At 30.3% G+C, this 22,938-nt stretch overlaps 1 protein-coding gene across 1 annotated transcript in view; it reads right to left on the bottom strand.

The window, feature by feature from the left end:
• Positions 1–3,496: 3,496 nt before the first annotated feature.
• Positions 3,497–22,938, bottom strand: part of LOC143225765 (tensin-2-like) — a 228,808-nt gene continuing 209,366 nt past the window's right edge. The window contains 17 exon segments of the mRNA XM_076455743.1: positions 3,497–6,810; positions 7,526–7,636; positions 8,793–8,961; positions 9,642–9,722; positions 11,202–11,279; positions 12,336–12,428; positions 12,735–12,860; positions 13,864–13,950; positions 14,324–14,481; positions 15,665–15,716; positions 17,645–17,783; positions 18,304–18,416; positions 19,218–19,591; positions 20,312–20,487; positions 20,663–20,900; positions 21,860–22,104; positions 22,107–22,414. Coding sequence (XP_076311858.1) covers positions 6,648–6,810; positions 7,526–7,636; positions 8,793–8,961; positions 9,642–9,722; positions 11,202–11,279; positions 12,336–12,428; positions 12,735–12,860; positions 13,864–13,950; positions 14,324–14,481; positions 15,665–15,716; positions 17,645–17,783; positions 18,304–18,416; positions 19,218–19,591; positions 20,312–20,487; positions 20,663–20,900; positions 21,860–22,104; positions 22,107–22,414 — 2,711 coding nt within the window. The 3' untranslated portion in view covers positions 3,497–6,647.

Below are 22,938 nucleotides of genomic sequence, written 5' to 3'. Positions count from 1 at the left end.
ACAAAATTGAAATTAAAATCTGGTTTGATGTTGCCTATGAATTGGCTAAGCAGTTAGGAAAATGAAGGGCAGTTTCTGAAAATTTACAAATTCATCAAACAAATGTCCATGTCTCAGATTCATAAGAATATTTCAAATACAATATAGCAATTCTGTTGTTGGATCATTTAAACAATGAAATCTAAATTTCAAAATAGCCCTTGCTTAAAATTATTCAATATTTGCCTAATTAACGTTGACAAACTCGACAGTGAAGCTATTTGCACGAATGTTGTTCTTTGGCAGGCGGGCTTTCTTCTTCACCAACACTCCAGATGGAGCTTAATAAATGTAAATGGGGAATTTATTTGAAGAAAACCTAAAACTTTCATAACAGCATTGGATTATGTTGATAAAGATGTTAACCTGATCAAAGAGCCTTACTTATAATTATAGTTACCATTTCAGTTTCATCTGATGCCCTCAGTGGACTCAGCAGATAGCCCAAGTGGCTTTGCTGTAATAAAACACACACACTCATCTGATGAGGCTCAGTGTTCTTTTTTAATGTTTTATCAGGTAAAAATTATATTTGATCCTCAACAGTGGTCCAAGAGTCATACTTCCTGGACTTTGCTATAAAAGATATAAGGAGATTAATTCTTATATCTTTTAGAGCCATCTTCAAATTTTCGAAAAAACTTTAACTGTGGCTTTTACTTCTGTTATCTATTTCAAGTGGATCCTATTACATTACATTTCTGGAAAAATCTTTTATGCCAATCACAAATGAACATCTTCACGATGACCTTCATCATCTAAAACTTCATGGCTGACTGTTACATGATTCTTTGTAAGAAAAGCCAGCATATTGTCAATTTCTTGTAGACATTCATCCCTCATTACATATTCATTCTTTTAGTATATATTCACAAGTTGGTGCCTTTATTTTTTTTCTAACTTTGTCCAACTCCACAATAGACTGTCTCATCTTTCCAATATTTATATCACTGTCATGGCTTGTGTGTTTCTATTGCATGCTACAGATATGCTCAACTTGTTATCTTTAGATCCTTTCCAAGTCTTCTTCCTCTCTCATTCATACTCAATGAAGATTGTTTGTCAAACTTTTCATTTATTTTGTCCATGTATACCTACTATATAGACCTACTTATTGTCTCCTCTCTAATTATTGCATCCCCCAAAGGTATTTTTTATAATGCTTACCTGTGTTACAGCAATAGTAATCCAACATATAATCATTTTTATTACCACAGTCTTCATTTGAAAAAGAATAAGAAAAATAAACACACACACAGACTTATTAGCATTGAAATGCACAAATCACATATGAACAATTACTGCCCCTCCCTTCTGTAGTTTGCAATGCCCTAAGAGGCATTAATTACGGACAATATGGTAGATTACATCCGAAGTAGGACTTAATTGTTGTCTTAACATACCTGGTTTCTCTTCCTTTTGAACGTTTGGTGGCTAGTTTGCTCTACTATCTTCCCTTGAAGACATAGTTTATTCTGTTGCTTGTTTTAGGTAGGAGACTTCTTTTTCCACTGATGCTTCTTGTATGTGTTTTAGAAATGCTCTGTACTTATATCCTTATAGGGCCTTTCTACCAAATACCAAGGCTGCAAGAGTGAGTAACTTATGTTTCTTGTCCAGTTGTGTTACCTACCTTGACTTATCCAAATTAATGTTGAGAAGGACATTTTCTATATCATGTTAAGGCTGTTGATTGCTATATTACATGAACAGAATCTTTCAAAGAGAATCAAGATTAGTCATTTATACTTCATGACAAATGTTGCTCCACAGATTTTTCTCTATCCACTGATTTGTACAGTTGGTCTGTATTATCTATCAAGATATATAGCTGAGTGAATTTCATATTATATCTCATCAAATTTGCTAATTGGCAATGTATTTGGCTTCTTATTTTGTGTACCCTTTAGAAGATATCCTATAGGTCAGTATGTGTGTAAATCTAATAATTTTCTTCAATTTAACTCCATTGTATTGCTGTCACTTCAGCTTCAGAATTTCATTTGCTACCTTTGTTATTCCACAAGTCAAATGAAATCCATAGCTAGTAATTTATTCTCTATTCAACGTTATTTGGGTTACTTCAGTATCTTCTATGCTGGCCAACATTGTCTGCTGCATACTTCAAGGGTATCTGGAATTGAAAAATATTTCAATAAAAAAGTCTCTCTTCTTTTATTAGAAGATTCTGTATTTACATATATTTGACTTGTCAGGACTCTTGCACATTCACAGGACCATTGTCTTTGTTCTAGACACAATTCCACCACCTATGTTGAAATTCAGTAAGAGAGATTTGCCCTCTGACATCTGATAATGCCTCAGTGGGTATCTTTCCCGTCTCTGCTTGCTCATTTGTATGTTGCATTAAAGAAATCTGGGATAGAATATCCATTCTAACTAGTTGTCTCATTTCAGGATGGAAATCATCTAGGTTTTTATATTTCTTTTTCCTTTTTGATGTTGCCGTTGCATTCTCCTCCAAGCTTAATGATCATCCTCTAATTTGACCAGTCTCATGATTCATTGGTCTTTATAGATGTAGATAAAGAGGGGTTATGGCCCCTGTAGTATGTTCATTCATAATATTTGATGATGACTCTCCCTCCAAAATCTTTAGCACAGGAGCAGGACATAGTATTCCTCCTGTCTGTTTATGTCACCATCATTTCCATTATTGTATTCACAGATATAACAGAACACTACCACCCTAATCAACCTCCCTATTTTTGTATGGACTGAAAAGTGTTTAGGGTGAATAGGTACCCTGCTGAACAAAGTGCCTTGTTTCTGAGTGTCCTTAGGTCCAGTATTATAAATATTAGATTGGTCCATATCACTGTTTCCTTCAACTGTAGTTATTCAGTTCTTTTTGGTTCTGTATTCTACTCGTTTCTCATTGGCCACATCTTTATAGCCTATATTATTATCTTCTTGTCCATAACATACAAATTTATAACTTCTTCTGCATCATTTTTACTGGTTCCTACATCTCTTTTAATGTAGGCATGCTGGCATATAGTGTTTTAGCATTTTACATTTTCAGAATTAAAATAAATTTCAAATAGCTATTTACTTCTGAAATACTCTCCCATCCAACAACTCACAACCAGGCTGTATATAATTTTCAATGTAAATGCAACTGCAAAAACAATTTGAATCATGGTAGAAAGTGGAGCTCATGAAAGTTCTGATGCATGCATAGTAAGTCGAATGGAAGATGGGATAGTGAAAAATGATGAGTAAGTTACACATGTTGTGCAATGCATAAAAGACACTCAACATTTTGAGTAACATATCTCTTGACAGCATAAGATCACAACCAACAAGAAAGGGCTTTCACTATTTGAGAGGTAAATATGTGTTTGGAACTCATTTTAATTCTAAAAATGTAAACATGTACAGATTGTTAGAATTGTGCACAATATGATAACACATACATAGATACAAATGATAATAACTTTTCATAATTTATTATTCAAGCAACAAAAACTATACATTCTACAGAGCTTCTTGGCACAACAGGATTATGGCCTCACCATTTAGTAGCTTTAAATCAATGATAAAGATGAATGAATGTTTTAGATGATTCCCAATGTTCCCATGAAAATAATTAGAACAAAAATGCTGCTAAAGTCATACCATAATATGAAATAGAATGGTATTAATTATTAGTATTAATTAGCCAATCCAGCAATAACTACCCAATGGAAGCACACTGATTGAGAAGATTGATTATATGGCCAAGATAAAACTTTAAAAAGCAACAACAATTTTCATAAATTATTTCCCTCTTGAAAAGGTTGTATGTCAATCTTTTGGTAACATTTTCAGAAATTCATTTCTCAAAATTATTGAAACAACTCATTATCACAAAATACATCTATCTATAACACGTTTTCCTAATACTATCCTTTGAAACATGTCTATAAAAAGTACATCAGAACATAAACTGGTTACATGTTGGTGACTGATTCTAGGCTTTTCAGCAGCTCCGTCTTGTTATTACTGCATAATATATTAGTGTATTTTGTGTTAAAGTATAATACAACTCACACACACACAGAGGGTCTCTTCTCACGGTCTGTTAATAGTAAAAAACAACAACAACTCGTCTTTAATAATAACATGTTGGTAGTGGCAAAATGATCATTGTTATCACATTATGAGATAAATTAGTTACATTACAAATTCAAAAAACAACATTAATATTAAACCCAGTACACTAAATACTTTATAAAGTATTATGATGATATTATAAAATTACACTAGTTGCTCACTCTAAGGTGCCTCAAACTAAAGAATAACTTTACTACACGTCTTTAATAATTGAGAAAAAGCAAATATATAGAGTACTTGATTACTCACACAGTAACATTGTAAACAAACTAATATTAAGAATTCTGATCACATAGGTAATTAATGAGGTCACAATAAACTACGAGTTGCTACTTTTCCAAAAGCTTTCATTAACATGTTTTAATTTTTCATTATCTCACATTGAGTACACTGTGGTAAGAACCTCATTTTAATTACATGGTTTTGACAATTTATAATGTTCTAGACAAATAAGTTTGCCAAAGGTTGAGTCACAATGTTATATCAGTTTAGAATACCTCTTAAGCAGTGTTTTATAACCTGATTAATTTATATAATCATCTTTTATTAACTGTTTGCTTTAGTTTTTTATATAGATATTGAGGCACTTTGTAATTACTTATTATATAAAAATCTGTTCATTTTAACTCTTAGGAGTAACTAGTAGAAAAATATTTTCTAACAAAAGTGAAAGATAAGACTTTAATTTTAAACATTTCTGTTTCTATTTTGAACTCTAATCCAGAGCTACATATTAATATATTGGGGTCACATTTTTGTTTTGTTTAATTACTTTTAATAAGGTTTTTGGCCTTTAAGTGCCAAACAGTATTACTAAGTTATACAACACATTACAATAACCTTTTACAGATAAAAACATTTCATAATCTCACCAAATATAACATTAAAACTATACTTAAATGTGGTTTTAGAAGAACATGTAATAATATTCAGTTAAAGTACTGCGAACATATTTGTATTCAGAGCAGTAAAATACCTTTTTACGTTTTCTCAAGAAGCTGCTAAATAATTCTAATTAGCACTTTTTATTTGCAACATAGAAAACCACATATAATATTCCTTTGTATTCTTCACTCATCCTTTCAAATCTAAGTATGAAAGTTAGTCTCCTTAGGAATAGCACCATGTCATGATCTTCTACAATACAAGGAGACCAGGTGCCTTTCAACTTAAGCAATTCTGCTTAGGATAAGCATATACTATTCAAAAATATTCCATCTAGTAATCCAAAAATATGGATTCAACTGTTAAGTGTCTAGTATCATATATTTACTTTGATAAGACAAGTTATTCTTAAATGGATATCATCTGGTAATAAAACTAGAATAAAACAAAATTTGAGATAAAAGTTGCCATCTTCTATATAGTATAATTAATCTTACATATTTTGAAAATGTGTGATACTGACTCTAAAATATTTGCTACACTGTTAAGTTGCTATAAAAAAATCCTAAACTCTTTTGGGAAGCAGTTTTTCTTCCTCCAAAGAAAAACTGATTTCCTGAAGATCAAAGTTCTGGATGTGTTTGGGTCATCAACTTTTTTGTCTTGTGATTTTTATTATTGTATGTGATTTCTAGTATCACAAATTTTAGCTGTCTATTGTTACACATTTTACATATGTTAGAAGACAAATAGCAAAATGTGTTTTAAACTGTTACTATGATAATAGTTATCCCACATGTAAATATTTATATACTAAATATCCTATAGTTTGTCTACTTCAACATAATATACATTCCATAAAAGACTATCAATCCTTTGCTTTGTTTTCAAATGTCAATTCTGTTAGTAAATGAGATGCCTTAGTCTAATAATAATCCAAAGAAAAAGAAAATAAAGTTATAGTGATCGTGAAAAATCCTCTTAAAATATTCACATTCCAAGCTGGTTATCTTTATGGAGCATTCAAATTGTTTCTCACAAGTTTTTTATTAACATTATTCTATTCTTTTAGGCAGTCTGTGAGGAATAGCTGCTTCATAGCTCTTCTCAAACCATTCGTTACCAGTCACTCACTTTTTAGCAACTTTACACACATTTGTGAAAGTTATAGCTAGGTTTCACGAGTAGTAGATTACTGCAAAGGTCAGAGTGCTAGAAAATAATTCGAGTTATAAAAAATTAAAACTAAACTAAAAAGTATATACTTTTACTGCAAATAAAACCAGCAACAGCTTATGCCTCATCTTGTTAGGCATATTTCAAGTGACCATTAGAAAGCAACAAGAACTAATCACTATAAAATGCTAGTATTCACAATGCGGATTGTCTATACCTATAACACCAGAGAAAAAGATGGCTATTCATTCCAGCAACAGCAATAACCACAGTTAGTTATGATAAAAGTTCAAGTCATCAACAACTTATATCCAAGCTAGTTGTAGCATGAACGTTGTTCATGATGCAAGTTGGAGTTAGCAAAAACACAAATTTCACCAAAGTTAAGTCTGCACAATATCAGTGAGGTCATCTTTCATCTCAGGTATTTAGATCATATTGGACTTTGTCTGGAGTGAGGCTGACATCATGACTTTTGTCACAAAGTTGACAATGGCTGATGCAGGTTGTTCTGGTTCCAGCTCAGCAAAAACATGACATTGGTTATCAGTCTTACTGGCAGGTTTTTTGGCTACAAACCCAAAACAATGACTATAAAAAGAAAAATCATCAATTATTAATATTTCTTGTACTTGAATAATTTTATTTTAGGATCCAAGAGCTTTTATGTGTCTTTCAGGTGAAGAACTTTCTTTAATTAATTAAAATTCAATATTTTATATGTGTAATTAAACAAATGTTTCAGTAACTTCACAACATATCCAAATGATACATTTCTTTCATTACCTATAAATATTAACATATTGTGATGATAGGTGAATGATAGAATACTATTTGTATTATTTTTGTCAGTTTATTACTATCATATTTAAGTTGCTCTTTTGTGATTGAAAAAACAAGATATGACAAAATATGATTTATTTTTTATTTTAAAATCTACCTAGCTTAAGTACAGTATTTCATATAAACCAAAGTATGAAGCAACATAATCAGTTCTATATTTATGTATACTTACTAAACTAATTTTAAAATTTTCTATTTTTCTTTTAAAACAAGCTGCTAACTGTGTAAACTTAAGCTGCTCTGAGTTCAAAACAGATACTTTATTCTATAACTAAAGACTAATGGCTAAGACTTATTTTCAATATTGAATGCATTTAGACAATAGTATAAATACATACAAATTATGAATTATTATAATTGAGTTAGTTTAGATGGTCTTCTTTGATGGAAAAGAAAGAATGCTACAAACACATTTATAAATAACTAATAAGAGCCCAAATTTTGATATTTATGTCAGCTTTACCTGGAACTTATTGTACGTCTTTCACTATCTTTTTGTTCCCAATGACGGTCTTCTGGGTCAACCCCACAGTGACTTATGTTGTTCACTGGGTAATGCCTTCTGAAGAATAGCCTACACAAGAGATGCATCTTATAAAACTAGTTATAAATATTTAGTAACTTTACAAATACACAAATATTTTTGCATCATAGAGCAAGGTTAAAAAAATTTATTGAAATTCTTGACACATGGATACAGTTTATAAAATAATGCATTTTCTAATATTAAGCCATTCTGTAATCATTAAGTAACCTGTTACAAAAATTATAAGTTTGCTATTTTATAAAGTTCTGATCTCTCTCACTTGGTTAATTTTAATATTTCTGGTGTTTATACAGTAATTATTTATGGGATGATTTCAAGCAGAAATTGAGTGTTAAAAATGACCTTATGGCTACAAAAGTATATGGAAATCACTATCATATATAATAGTGATACTATTTCATACCTGTATGAATTTGTTTAGGTATTTTTAAAAAACATATATTTAAAGACTAATAAATGTTTTCATTTTTACCAGAAGAGACAAAGCAAAATCTTAAATTATGCAAGTAAAACTTAAGTTTTATGTGTATTTAATTTTACCTTTAGTAGAAATAACACGATGCAAAAACATTTCTCTAAGCAATATTTTATGATGGGTTACTCCAGATCTAATTGCCTGATCTTAACAATTATTGATTTCTAAAAATGTTTATAAGTGTATGTTTATTGTTGCTTGTTGTCTGATGCCATGGTTTACCTGTTGAAATGGTACCTTATGTTTCTGCTCCAGATTTTAACCATTGAATTTAAAGCTTTATTTCTCTGGGCATTTTTTACTTTTATACTTATATTTTATACCAAGAAAAATATAAATAACTGCAAAAACAGAAAAAAAGGCCATTAAGAAATAAACGATTTTAGCTTCTTTGAATTAAGTTATAGCAGGGATAGAAATGATGAAGCAAAATTATATTCACTCAAGAGAATGCTATCAAAAAGAATACATTCCTTTATGTGAAGTCGCATTTCCTCATGAATAGTTTTTGATTTTTTATTTAATCCATGCAATATATTTACTTTCATTGGTCAAAATTAAAGGAATATGGATGGACCATGTATTCCTGATCAGGAAAGCCAACTGAAAAGATGAATTGCTTGGGAATGCAGGTATGTAATATTTCGATCTCTGTATAGTTATTAAAGTATATTCACACTACTATGTGAATATGAAATAAAAACCTACTTTCTGTTATTATCAGTAAGGGTGATTCCCTGAGAAGAGACTTTGAAATGAACAACTGTTGGTACTGGTTCAGGTTTGGCTGCTAAAGTTTCTCCAATAGCTTTTCGAAGAGCTTGAGGACCTGTAAGAGACTCCATGTCCACCGTGCTAAGGTATAGTACATTACAGGCTGGAAATCAAAAGAAGTTTTACTTTGAAGGAAAGGATATTTTTTGCTGCCAGTAACTATAATGTCTCCACAATGTATGCATATTGTATATTTCAAACCCAGTTGGAAATTACATTAATACTTTAAAACAATTCCACTTTAGTAAGATTATAAAACATTTTGTGTTACAACTCATATGGAAATAGGAAGCCCTTGCACATTCTTTCAAAACTATAAAACATAAAAGCTAGGACTTTGTTGTTCTGATAACAAATGATTCATACAAATCAAGAAATAAAACCTAGTAGGAACAAACTTTTTATCTTTTTTTATAATTTAACATCTAGAGAAATTAATAATAAAGTTTTTGAAAGTAATTCAGTGATAATTTTTAAAAGCTATCTATACAAAATAGTTAGAATAAAAATAGAGTTCTCTTTGAGGAAGAATAGCACACTATTGCAGATACAATATTTTATATTTTTACCAAATTTTATCAAAGAAAATAGTAAACTGCACAAATAAGTTGGAACACCAAAAGTCTTTTGAAATTATTTAAAAATTAAAATTCCTACATTTTTTCAATCAGAATCTTAATAAACTGTCTTCAATTAGAATATTTATAAAAACTAATCACAAGGTTGTTCTTACTCTTTTTATAATTTATATAAAATACAACTTTATAGTACATCATAACTTACCAGCTCCTTGAACCAGTAAGGGTGATACAGCACCTGTCTCTTCAGCTGGAATAACTTCTGTTGACTCTTCATTAGAATCTACTGAAAGAATTATTTTTCTCTTGAATGACAAAGAGTTTAGATACAATTTTTATAGTTTCTTGTATGATAGAAGTAACTGAATGAAAGGCTAAAGAACATTTTAATCAAAAAATTGTAATTCTATTTTTTAATTATTCTTCAACATATCTACAGAAAAAAAATTCGTAAAACACATTTATCTGCGACTGATCAGAAAATAGACATTGAATAAATGAAATTAAAAAGTATTAGCAACAATAACAAAGTTGTTAACTCAATTACTGTATTACTGGTCATTTTAATCATTTTTTTAAATTTAACCTGATAATTAGCATTCTTTTTCCCTTCGATAAGTACAATTACAAGAATCTTACAGATATGATCCTCCTTTTACACAGGTACTTTGTAACATTAATAGACATACTTTTATTCAGAATTTAAATTTTTTTAATATTATCCATACAATTTTTAATTTTCATATTTGTATAATGTGCAATTCACACAAGGACTTTTACATTTTTTGGAAAAAAAGAGTCTTAACTTTAATATGCTATTGGTAAAGATCTATGATCTTTGGCAGTCATACTCTGCTTGTTACCCCTATTTTTTAAACAACAGCCTATAATGATCTGACTTCTTTGAAGAATTTCTATATCAATGTTATCCTTCTCCTTCTCTTAGATAACTTAGATTGATGACTTCTAATTGCACAAAAAAGCAGACCAAACACACAAAAACCTTTGGTGCTGTTTGAGGGGGACTTGATAGGTACTTGGATAAAAAGAAATGGTGTCATTACAGTTTATTTATCAATACTTCTTATGAAAATACTCGTTGGTTTGATTTCAAAGTGTGGTGAAAACTTTTGAACTTAGATCTGTGTGTCTTACATTTATCAACTCAAAATTCTTGTGTACTTTTGGGAAATTCTTGTTTATTATATTGTTAACAAAATTAAAAGATGAACCCAACTTCATCACAATGACTTGTTTTGGGTCAGCAGGTTTTCCTTCACAGCTATAGCCTTCTCTTTGTGGTTTAGTGTGCTGCCACATATTGATTTGAAGTGTTGTTTTTGACCTTTTTGCTGGTCAAAATGTTTTGGAAATGGTTTTTTTGTTGTTTTTTTTCATGAAGAATATTGAAGGTTATCTGCTTGAAAATATTGCATCTTCTCACTCAATATAACTTAACAGAGCCTCTGTTTGAATATTTATCTTTATAAAGAGCAGTACATATATATATATATTTTTTTTAGTTACTGGTCAGATTTTGAGGACATTTTACAAGACTCATCAGAATTGCTCGTTTTTATATGGTGGACATATGCCAACCTATCCTGTAACAACAGTTTTAAAATCACTCCAACATTTAAAAGGAAATAACAAATAACCTACATATGTTTACATAAACTGCAAGAGGCCCTCTGTACTTAGCAGACCCTCTTTTAATATATCATCTTTCATTGTATCTAATTTTTAAATTACTTTATACACTAACCTGCAACTGGAAGTAAAAGTTTGCAAGGCAGAGCAAGTGGAGTAAAAGAATGCTGATAAACCAAAGCTGATAAACTTCCTGAAAGTAAAAAAAACTTCCAATTAGCAGTTATTGTTTAAAACAGTTAATTATTTAATATCACTCATAAGAACATATTTAACAAATGACCACATACTACATAAACTTTTTAAGAATGTTCAACTCATTAGTTTACATGGAGAATAAAATCCCTACATTACAAGCTTCCTCACTGGTAAAAGAAAAAGAACTAGAATTCATAATTGTAAAATGTTACTCTATTGTAAAGTAGTTATAAAAGTAGTACTCTAAGGTCAACTAAAAGAAAGCTATAATGGTAAAAGCTGAGATTCTTTTCAAACACCAAGCTTTAGACAGACAAAGTGGGGATGCCAGTAATGTATGGATTATATTCTCCATGTAAAGTTGAGACAGCTTAATCTATTATATGATCTTTAGCCAGATCAAGTGATATGTCCACTCCCAACCCTATCTTGTTAAGTTTATTTTTCAAGTTCAGTAGCCAACCCTACATAGTTTACTTTTTTGAAATAAATAAACAGTGATAAATGTTTTCCTAATACTTGTTCAAATTATGAAAATAATATTATTTTTTTTGTGAAACAATGAAATTCTTCTGCAAGTTAATGGTTTCTCTTCAATTATTACAGTACTTCAGAAGAACGTATCCAACTCATACACATTTATTCAATAATTGTTTTCTGCCTACTTTTTTAGGTCTTGTACTGTTGGTTGTAATTTAGTTTGTGATTAGTAATTTTAACATAACTGTACAGTGAAATACAAGGTGGGCTAAGTAGGTTTTTATTTGAATTAATTGATGTTATTCAGATTCTACATAAACACTGTACAGGTTTTACCTTTATATAGACTTCCTTAAATAAACTAGGTAGACATGCCCTTGCTAAATGTACTGTAATATACGAAATGGGCTAAAACTATTTCAAAGTAAAAACAGTTAAAGTTGGTCATAATGATTTACCAGGCACCATTCACAAAAAGATTTTTTAACTAGAATTATTAAACTAGTATTGTTAAAATCAGTGGTGCCATGCTGATTTAAATATTAAGTCATGCTAGTGTAATAACAGTTACCAAAAACAGGTTCATTAGGACATCCCTTCAGTCTAACACCTTTAGAAGTTGGTTCTATCAGAAAATGCCTCACTAACTCATTTGAGTTGTCCCCTGAAAATTGAAAACGAATATGGTTTGAAATTGTGATTTCTTTGCATTAGTTTTACCAGTGCCTACAACCAATTTTATTCTAATTATATCAAATCCTAAATATTTTACCTTCAAGTTATTTTCATATTACTTGAAAACTATACATGATCAAAAATGTATATTAATTATAATTAGAGAAACCAGATGAGCTAAAGACTTACAAAGGAAGATAGATCTATTACTTTTCTATCAAAAGTGTAGTAAAGGGTATCTTCTTCATTTATCTATGTATTAGGTATGTTATAAAAATCTTTATATAAACACTACCTGATTTATTCTGAACATTGGGAGGAGGTGTTGCTACCTTTAGGGCAAGACCAAAGGCACCAGGGAAGGAGTTGCTGTCTCGCACCACAAAAGTACCAGGAGGCTTGTCTTTCAACAAGGTGATTGCTATCAGAGCAGTGAATAATAAAACATGCACGTTTATGCTGACTGTTTTGATATATACATTGTAGCAATTTTTTAAAAGTGCTCATATATACTTTTTTTTTGTTAATCCAACATTCATATGAATTATACGTTTGATGAAAACATTTGCATTCTATTGAACTGTTTTGTCTTTTGTCGTGGACTTAAAAGTCTTAAAGAATATCTGACCTACCTTTTCAAGTTATTATGACTACACCTTAAATTTGTAACTATTTTTTTTTTTTTCAAATTCAATTGGGAAATAGTAGACAAATTTAGTGAGTAGGGCACCCATCAGTATTAATTTTCACTAGCTACTATAGCTTGTATAATAGCTCAATATATAGTATAACTTTTCTAGCACCAAGGCCTTCTTTAAACTGGCATTATTAGGTAAAGATGAATGTTATATGAGTTTATATAAAGTTTTGTGACAATGTTGGATTAGTCCTTGAAAAATGTAAATGCAATATAGACATGTTAGAGTGTACATGTTTTTAGGCATTTTAATAATTTTGAAAAACATTTAAACAGAGAATTTCAAAATAGGATGGTTACTGTGCATAAAATCTCAAATGAAATGAAACATTAGATAAATCAAAGAGTAAAACATGTTTACCACTTAAAACAGCTTACCTGAAGTTATTCATTGCATACCATTTTCTACAACAATTATATGTAAAGAATTGTCAGTATTTCTGAACTTTAAGTTACATTAAGAATTTTTAAACTTCATGTTATTGTGTTTCTTTTAAATAAAACAATTTCTTGTTAACTACAGTCTTGTCAACCTTACAGCTTTATTTCTTTACTTTCATTTTTGATTTTAATGGCACTGTTGACAGTTTTGAAACTAATAAGATATACGACAAGAATACTTTTGGAATACCTGGTAATTACAACCCTTTCAGGTCTAAACATATTAAAAATCACAATAATAACATTTTTGGAAAACTCTGTATTTGCAACCAATTAGTAATCTTACCTTCTTCTCTACTTATGTTTGGCTTGTACCAGAACTTTGATGTATCCTTTACAAAGACTGGGTGATGACTGATTACTTCTGAGGGTTCTAGAAAGAGTAAATATATAACCTAAACAAAAGAATGTTATACAAGGGAATTTATGGAAATCAATAATTACAATTGCACTTGTGAAATGGTAATAAATAAATGTCATAAACATTCATTTTCTGTTGCTAAATGTTTTTTGGGGAATAATAAATTAGATGTATTTAATTGTGTGAAATGTCAAACTTAAAAGTAAATAACACAGTCCAGATATTTTAAAAATAATTTAGATAATATTCTCACCCTTTATATAAACAATTTCACAAAAAGTGTCACATTAAGAACTAAAATGAAATTAATTACAACTATTTGCAGTGCAGAGCACAAGGTAAATTATACAGCAATATTAAAAACTGTAAGACCTTTGTCACAAACCTGTTAGAGACAACATACTGGAGCGACGAGATTGCCCAAAGTACACTGTTGGTGAACTCTGTCCATTAACTGTATGGGGTACCGTGTCTGGATGTGCATGAGTTAAGCCTTGTCGCAAAGCTTGAACTGTAACTGGAGAAGGGTAGCACTGATCCTTTCTGAAAAATTTAGTGTATGCATACAAACAAAACTTTTGCTGTTATACTAAACAAATATTGCATGTAACTTAATTTTTTCTATCAATGTATAACCTGATGACATATATCTATGTAATTTAAAAATAAAAGATCTGCTAAAATTATTAGTGATTTAACAAAGGTCAAGAAAGAACACTTCAGGTTAGATCTGTTTTTGTACTGAATATTTTAAAAAGTTATAACTAAGACAGTGCAGGATTTGCTCTGGTCTCCAAGCAGATACTTCAATTAAATGTCCTACAGCTTGACAGATAAAAAGTTAGTCACTTAGTAATAGTTAAAAATAATCTTCTCTTGATCAGATGAGCATTAAGAATGGCAATCTTAACTTTGACTTACATATATAAAAATTAAGTATGTTCAAGTACCTCTAAACCTTTTCCCCATAAAACTAGAACTAATTGTATCTTCAAAATTTACCTACAAATTTCTATGTCAGTGTTTTCAGAAAACCTTACCTTTGGTTAATAGTAAATCCAGAGGACCATCTTCGTAATGGAGTGAGGTAAGAATAATCAGAGTAAAGATGACAGTTACCTATCTGTTGGAGAGGGCTTAACAATGGCAAGCAAGCAAGTAAAAAGTGCTGTTAGCATAAGCTTTGAAGTGCAAAAGGTGAACTGTTAGGTTGTTAATGTACATGTACCACACCACATAAAATTAAATAACCTAAACAGACAGACACCACATCTGGCATTAAATTTGTACCAAACATTAGGAAGAACACTAAACAATTTTTGTTCCTTACATCACATAAACCTCATAACTTTCAATATTACTCACATCACATTTTAAATGAGAAACAAAAACATATTTAATAGACAGAGTAATAAACTGGTGATCATGCCATCTCATAATAAATATATTACTTGTATCCCACTATATTTCTGTGTAACTGTGTTACATGTAATAGATAGCCAGCAAACTAGATGAATTCAGATGCACACTGATGACATCATACCTATAATTAAGTGCAAATGCATCATAGAACCTTTTTCTCAAATTACCACAAACATGCAAGTATAGGTTATAAGTATAAATTTGAAACTACAGCATTGGTACTCAAAACCAAATAATGTCAACAAATAAAAAGAAAGAGAACTGATTTGAGTGTTATGAGTTCAAATTAAAATCTTAGCCTTACCGAGATAAAGTTGGGCTTTTAGGTGGAAGACCCGAACTCTGTAAAGGAGATTCTAGGAAAGTAGAAGAAACATTTTTAATTTTAGCATATACATATTTAATAACACACAAATAAACACCCATAAATGTTCTACTCATGCAATTTTGATTTTCATAAAAACCACAAAGAAAACAGTTAACCTAATGTAATATAAAATTCTTATCAGACCAAAAAACATGAAAAAAAATCTACCAAATAAAAAGAACTATCACATAAAACAAAGAAATACTTAGTTAACAAAAAGTAACTACATTTTACTTACATAGATAAATATAAAATATAATATATGCAGTAGTTAAATCATAGCTAAATTGGCATAAAATCAAACTAAGGAAAGCAATGTGCTCTATCCATTCAATAAATTGCCACAGTCACCATATGTTTATAACATACATCTTCCACAGATTTGTAAAATAAACACTAGTCTCTTATCTTAAACTTGCCATCTTAGGAAATGTAACTCAACTACTTTTTCAAGGTCAAGGTACTCTGTTAATCACTAGCCTTGTTCAACTAGTCAAACTGGTTTCAGGTTCACTGTTTTTTTTAGTTGTTGTTCTTTATTTTTTTAGCTCTAATTCAGTCAATGTGTGGTATACAGTATTTATCAGTTACACTTCATGTACACTACCACAGTACTGGTACTTCAAGTAAAATATTGATACTTCAAGCACATTGGTGATATCTGATGCAAAACACCAGTACTTGATGCACATGTACACTACTAGTATTTTATACACACTACTAGTACTTCATGTACACTGTTGGTATTTTGCACACATTACCAATACTTACTAATACTTATACACAGTGTTAGTACTTTTCACACATCACATTCTTTATATGTGCTACCAGTATTTCATACACAATACTAGTATCTAATTTACACCAATGGTACTTCATCCACACTACCATTAGTTTTATTTTTACCATTGGTACTTCATGCAAATTACCCACTTTTTTGTATTTATTACCAATAAATTAAATACACTGACAATATTATGTACAGTAGTAGTATCTCACTTATAATGTCAGTGTTTTGTGCAGTATAATAATTTTTTATGTACACTATTCATACCTGTGTACACTACCAATACTTCATACATATTACCTTTTGCTCTCTATTGATACTTCACACATAATACCAGCATTTTGTGCAAACTAATGGGATTTTATTTGCACTGCCACTACTGTGCACACTACAGATACACTGTGTATGGTAGTGGTACTTTATGCACACTACAGATAATATTATGTGTTATACTGGCACTTTATACACACTAAATATATACATCATGTATTATACTAACACTTTATACACACTAAATATATACATCTTGTATTATATATATTTATACACATGTATCATGTATTATACTGGCACTTTATACACACTACACATACTGGCACTTTATACACCCTAGATATATATATCATGTATTATACTGGCACTTTATACACACTAGATATATATATCATGTATGCTACTGATATTTTATGCATACTACAGATACATCATGCATGATACTCATAATTTATCCAATACCAGTACTTTATGCACACTGTTATTTCATGTACTTTATCAAATTTTCATTATTTTATGATATGCCTTTAAAATAATTTATTGATGCCCACTATAAATATGCATGAGTTGAATGACAAAATAAATTTGAAAACATTATGTATTATATTTGTAACTTAATGCAAAAGAGTTGTTGGTAAGCTTTTATTTCTTTAACTACATCTCTAATTCTGGCTAAAAACAGCCAGCATGTCCAAATGTTTCAAGTTAATTTGTTCTACCAGGCAGATGAAATCTTTACATATATTTTAACAAGGTAAACATCCATAAAGTCTTAAAAGAATCTCAACATAATGACAATATATTTATGAATATTTTTTGCCTATTCTTGAAATGTACTATATGTATGAATTGCTTACCTCGATTACTATCAATAGCTCTGATGCTCACAGGAAAAGCAGGAGTGGCTGGACGATCTCCAGTTCTTGTGGGACTTCCTGGAGGACTGGAGCTAACCACTGAATGTGATGAGGTATAAGGACCATTGTTATTTGCTGCCTACAAGATACAATACAGAAGTGACAGACATACATATTTTCCTCTAAAAGCTGAAATTACTGGGAACATATTACATTCAAGCTAGATACATATTACAGAGCTAGTAACACACTTTAGTACAAATGGAAGTTGAACACCCTTTATACAGACTGAACCACACATTACTGTGAATAAACTGGAATTAATTCAGATACACATATGTAGAGAGAGACAGAAACACACCTAACTGTGTTAAACAGAAATTAAGATATATTCTTTGGGTAAATGTTTATGTACTGTAAAGAATGGGATCTACCTGAGAATGTTTTTTTAGCAATGTTTTGGTCTCCATGAGTATGGAAACTGAAAAACTGTCTGTAAGTACTTATGTCCACTCATACTCACTTGACACACATATATAGCTATAACAATAAGCATTATTAGTGACAAACCTAGATAGAAACATATACAGAAAATAGTTACACATTTTACAAGACATAAACTGGAATTCAAATACACATTTCTATAGCTAGTAACTTACTTTACTAGGAGTAGAATGTGTGTAACACAGGTATGGTTGAGAAATCTGGTTTGGGTTGTAAGAACACATGGCCTGAAGGGATTGCTCTAATTCTTCCAGCTTGGAAATGGAACCTGCACAGAATGTAATCAAACAATGTTTTGTTTTGTTTTTTTGATTAAAAAGTATCAAGTCTTAACTAATTTTTAGAATAAGGTGTCTGTAAGGATTGATATTACATATATATGTGTAGGCTCTAGTTATAAGAATTTCCAATTGTAGATTACATTTTCATATAAACTAAACATTTACAATGTAGTTGTATAACATAAAATAACCATATTTCAATAACTGTAAAGTTGTTTTGTGATTTAAATGCAAGATTCATAGATGCTGTGAAATGCTATGCAATTCAAGAATACTTCCATGTTCTCAAGCATCTGCTAGATTCTGTTTAATTTATTAGAAATGATATAAAAGTAAGGATAATTTGAAACAATGATTAACACTGATGTGAATCAGTATATCTAAATATATGCATATTGTGATTTTGTTTGGTCTAGCAAAATTATGTTGTTAATTTTATTGAACTAAAAAAAAGCTTTAAAATAATTTTCTTTTCAATAAATAATAAACAACAGATTAAGGTTTGCTTCTGATGTCTGTGCAAAGTTACACAAGGGTTATCTGAGCTAGTCATTTCTGATTTTGAATTAACAGATTGGAGGCTAGGTAATTAGCAAACAGTATCCACTGTCAATTCTTAAAATTTTATCATCATTCTTATAATGAACTAATGCTCTAAAGGAACAAAATCTATGGACTTTTGTATGCAAAGTCAAGCATACTAACCACTATACCACATTTGACCCAATGAGGTGAAGGAATAAAATCTTTTTAGGTATTTAATTTGTTAGTTGAAAATTAGTACCTACCACCTGCAGATTCAGGTGATCGAGATTTCTGGACTGGTTTAAACCTAGGGGTATCATACAATATATGTAGGAGCTCTAAACCATCATCATTGGATGTTCCAGTTTTCCTGCCATCAGATAGAGCTGGTTTTGCAGTAGGGAGTGTCTGTGAATTTCCAGGTGTAAAGTTAACTTGATGCTGGTTGTAAGGATATGTTGTTCCATATATCATGGTAGAAGAAATCACTTGTTGTGGTGTTGTACCATTCATGACCATCTGCTCACGAGCTTGTTGATGAGCCTTTTTCACAGATACAAAAGGTCTCTCTCTGTCATAAGATGTATCAGAACGTTGTCTTACCAAGGGTCGATTGTTAGCCTGCCACTGTTGATATCTAAAGTTATATTTACAAAGCAAGAAAAACACATTCCTTTATAGGGATTTGAAACGGTTCAACAGACAAGCTGATTTAAAAACAGTAGCAGCTTAAGTGTTATGTTAACATCAATTATTTTTAACAATTTGAGCATGTTAGTCTTGTTATAGAGTTGATATTCTTATATTTTTATTTAAAAAATCACTTTGTTAAAATTTTTTATATTGTTGAACTTCAGAGACTAGGTAGTAAATAATATATTTCCAATACGTATAAATTCTCTTTTTATATTGCATGGTGCATCAATTATCCATACACAAACAAACAAAACAACACATTATTTTTTCTGTTGTATGAAGTATCAATTACTCATATACATACAAAACAACATATTTTCTTTTCTGTTGTTTGATGCATTAATTGCTCATATAAATACAAAACAACACATTCTCTTTCCTACTATAAGACACATCAACTGATTATAGCTATTCATTTAAACTGTATAGTTCTATTTATAGAATAAATGTTCTTTGAGCATGAAGGTTAATTTTGAATAAATAAATGGCTACACCACATTTTTTTTGATAAATATATATGTACATAGAAAAATCAAAGCAAAATCATTAGATTAATGTGTCTATTACTTTAGGCTTACACTATAGCTTTAAATAAGCAAAAACGTTGTACTAAAATTTCCATCCACTGATATTATATAGCAAAGTAAAAATATATTTTCACCTGCTGCGGGTAATATCACGGCTACTACTACGAGAAGGGATGATTGGTGAAGATGGTGCACTTGTTCCCTTACAGATAGGGGGTTTGGCTGTGGTGTAAGATCCTGAAGTTGATGAGGGACTTGTAGTATGACCATTGTGGGTGTTAACATGGAGTGGCATAGTGTAGCTAAAGCTCTATATAATTAAACAAACATAGTAAGTGCCTTAATGCACGTTATTAAATATATATTTAAAAATTGATAAGATATATTATCCAATGAAGACATTTTCATTAAATATTTAAAACAATTTTAAAATATGTTATTTGTAATACCTTATTAATTGCGAAATATTTTCAAAGGAAACTGACCTTTCCTGGTGAATTTTCTCTAGATGAAGATGAGATGTCAGATGTTAAGATTCCATCATCTATGAACTGGGTGTTTGAAGATGTGCATTTTTTTGTTTGTGTATTTCGTAATTCAGCAATTAGCTGCTGCTCCCTCATCTGTTTGTCTTCCCATCCATGACCTTCTCTTCTTGCTTTTAGTTTAAGTTGTTGTTTCTGAAGCCATGTGAGGGAACAATCATCATATCCTCCAGAGCTACTGAAGTGTTTAAATAAAAAATGTCACTTACACATACCAAATATCAGTAAAGACAAACTGCAGCAATCTTTTGTTATGGAACACTACCTACTACAAGTAATATCCTGGTTACTGCTGGAAGAAGGGATAATAAATGAAGATAAACACTTTTATGACCTTTAATTTGATAATGTTTTGTTGAAATACCTTAAATGCCTTGTTTTATTGTTCTTATTTTTTGCATAAAAATAAATATATATTTGTTTAGCACTAATTACCAACCTATAACAAAGTTAACTTCATTTTTTCTTTTTTTCTCCATGAAACTATCTATATATTTGAACTGCAATAAGAATATTTTTATATTGGTTTTACCTATAAATAATGCAGAACTATTTTTAAGGAGGGAATGGTGCAGATTTGCTAATTTGTAATGGGCTCTTTTTCATACATCTTTGAAAATTTTGATAACTTCATTTTTTAAATTCCAATCTTTTAACCAATCATATCTTCTTTACTTTAATGCATGATTTGATTACTTTAGTTTTTTAAGTTTCTTTATGGTACCTTTTTAGATCAAGATAGACTTGATGAAAACTGGAGTAATTCATGCTTAAGATGAATATTCCTGCATGTTATGCTCTGTTGTCATACATATTGTTTTTTATTATATCAGGTTAAACTAGAATAATCAGTGCATAATCTTACTGCCTGTTACACTGTACTATTACATATATATTATTTTGTAGTAAACCTGCTTGAGGAAGGGTGATTTATGCATTAGACAAAGCTTGCTGCATGTTTGACTTTATTGTTATATATGCTGTTTTGAAGTAAGTTTGCAAAACCTAAAGTAATTAATTTATAAGACAAGGCTTATTGCAAGTTGCAATAATGCTACACTTGTGCTTATCAAGCATTCTATTAGATAAAAAAAAAATATTAAAGGTTTTAACCATATCTGTAAAATAGAAACTCACTAGATGGGCTCAGGACTGGAAGATAGGTCTTGCTTAGTACTTGACAATATGGGAGATTCTGAAAGAGTTTTTCGTCTGTGTAAAGCAGGACTGTCTGGAGTAATACCATATGAGAAAGGCCCACTGGATTTTCTTGCATGATAAGGTATATTATGGTCATCTGATTCATTGGATGTTGTTTCAGGAGTCCACTTGGCTGTTTTGATTTGGCTGAATTTTCCACTGGACACAGAACTTCTTTTGTACCATTAACTTGAATAATACCAGCTGGTGGAGAATAAGACTGAACCAAAGGTGGCTGTGATGATTTTGGGATTCTTGGTTGAGAAACTTTAGAATTTGATAAAGTAGAGTAGTTTGTATAAGTTTGGATGGATGAAGATGTACTTGGATTAACAGATAAATTAGCGCAAGGCCTGTCAGGAATGCTCTGAATTTCTCGGAGCATTCCATCCAACAGTTCATCTAACTGTGCTTGTTCATCCTTTGCAGAGTAACTTGTGGATTTGAGTTTATAATTAGTTTCTATCTCAGGTGTCTGATGGACTTCAACTTCTATGGAAAAAAACAACAAAAACTCACCATATCTCTAAATTAGATAATGTTCCACATTCTACAACATTCAGTACTAAGATGTTATGTATATGTATGTGTATGTTAAAAGACTTCTAAGACTAAATCTTACTCTTTTGATTTTGACAAAACTGAGTACACATCTTTAAACATTTTTTGACTCAAAAGTTCATGCAGGCATATAAAAACCACAGGGAGCTGAATCCCTCTCCCACAGTGTTGAAGGAGGAGCTCATATAATTTTCAATAATTTAATTCACAAATTGTACATTATGGTAGCACAAATGTTACTTTCATTATTTTACTGGTCCCTTGAGAAATTTTAATGGTACAAATTGCATTTTTAATGTGAAATTTAAATCTCACATGCTGCAGCAACAATACTTATCACAGAAGGGTTTATGTTATAAAATGATTTTAAAATAACTGATATAACATACAAAAATCACACTAAAAATTTAATATATAATATAATAAATTAAGTTATTTATGTGCATTTTCTTCTC

This window comes from Tachypleus tridentatus, chromosome 9, assembly GCF_004210375.1.
Source record: "Tachypleus tridentatus isolate NWPU-2018 chromosome 9, ASM421037v1, whole genome shotgun sequence".
NCBI classification, from domain to species: domain Eukaryota; kingdom Metazoa; phylum Arthropoda; class Merostomata; order Xiphosura; family Limulidae; genus Tachypleus; species Tachypleus tridentatus.
This window is presented reverse-complemented; position numbering and strand designations above follow the sequence as displayed.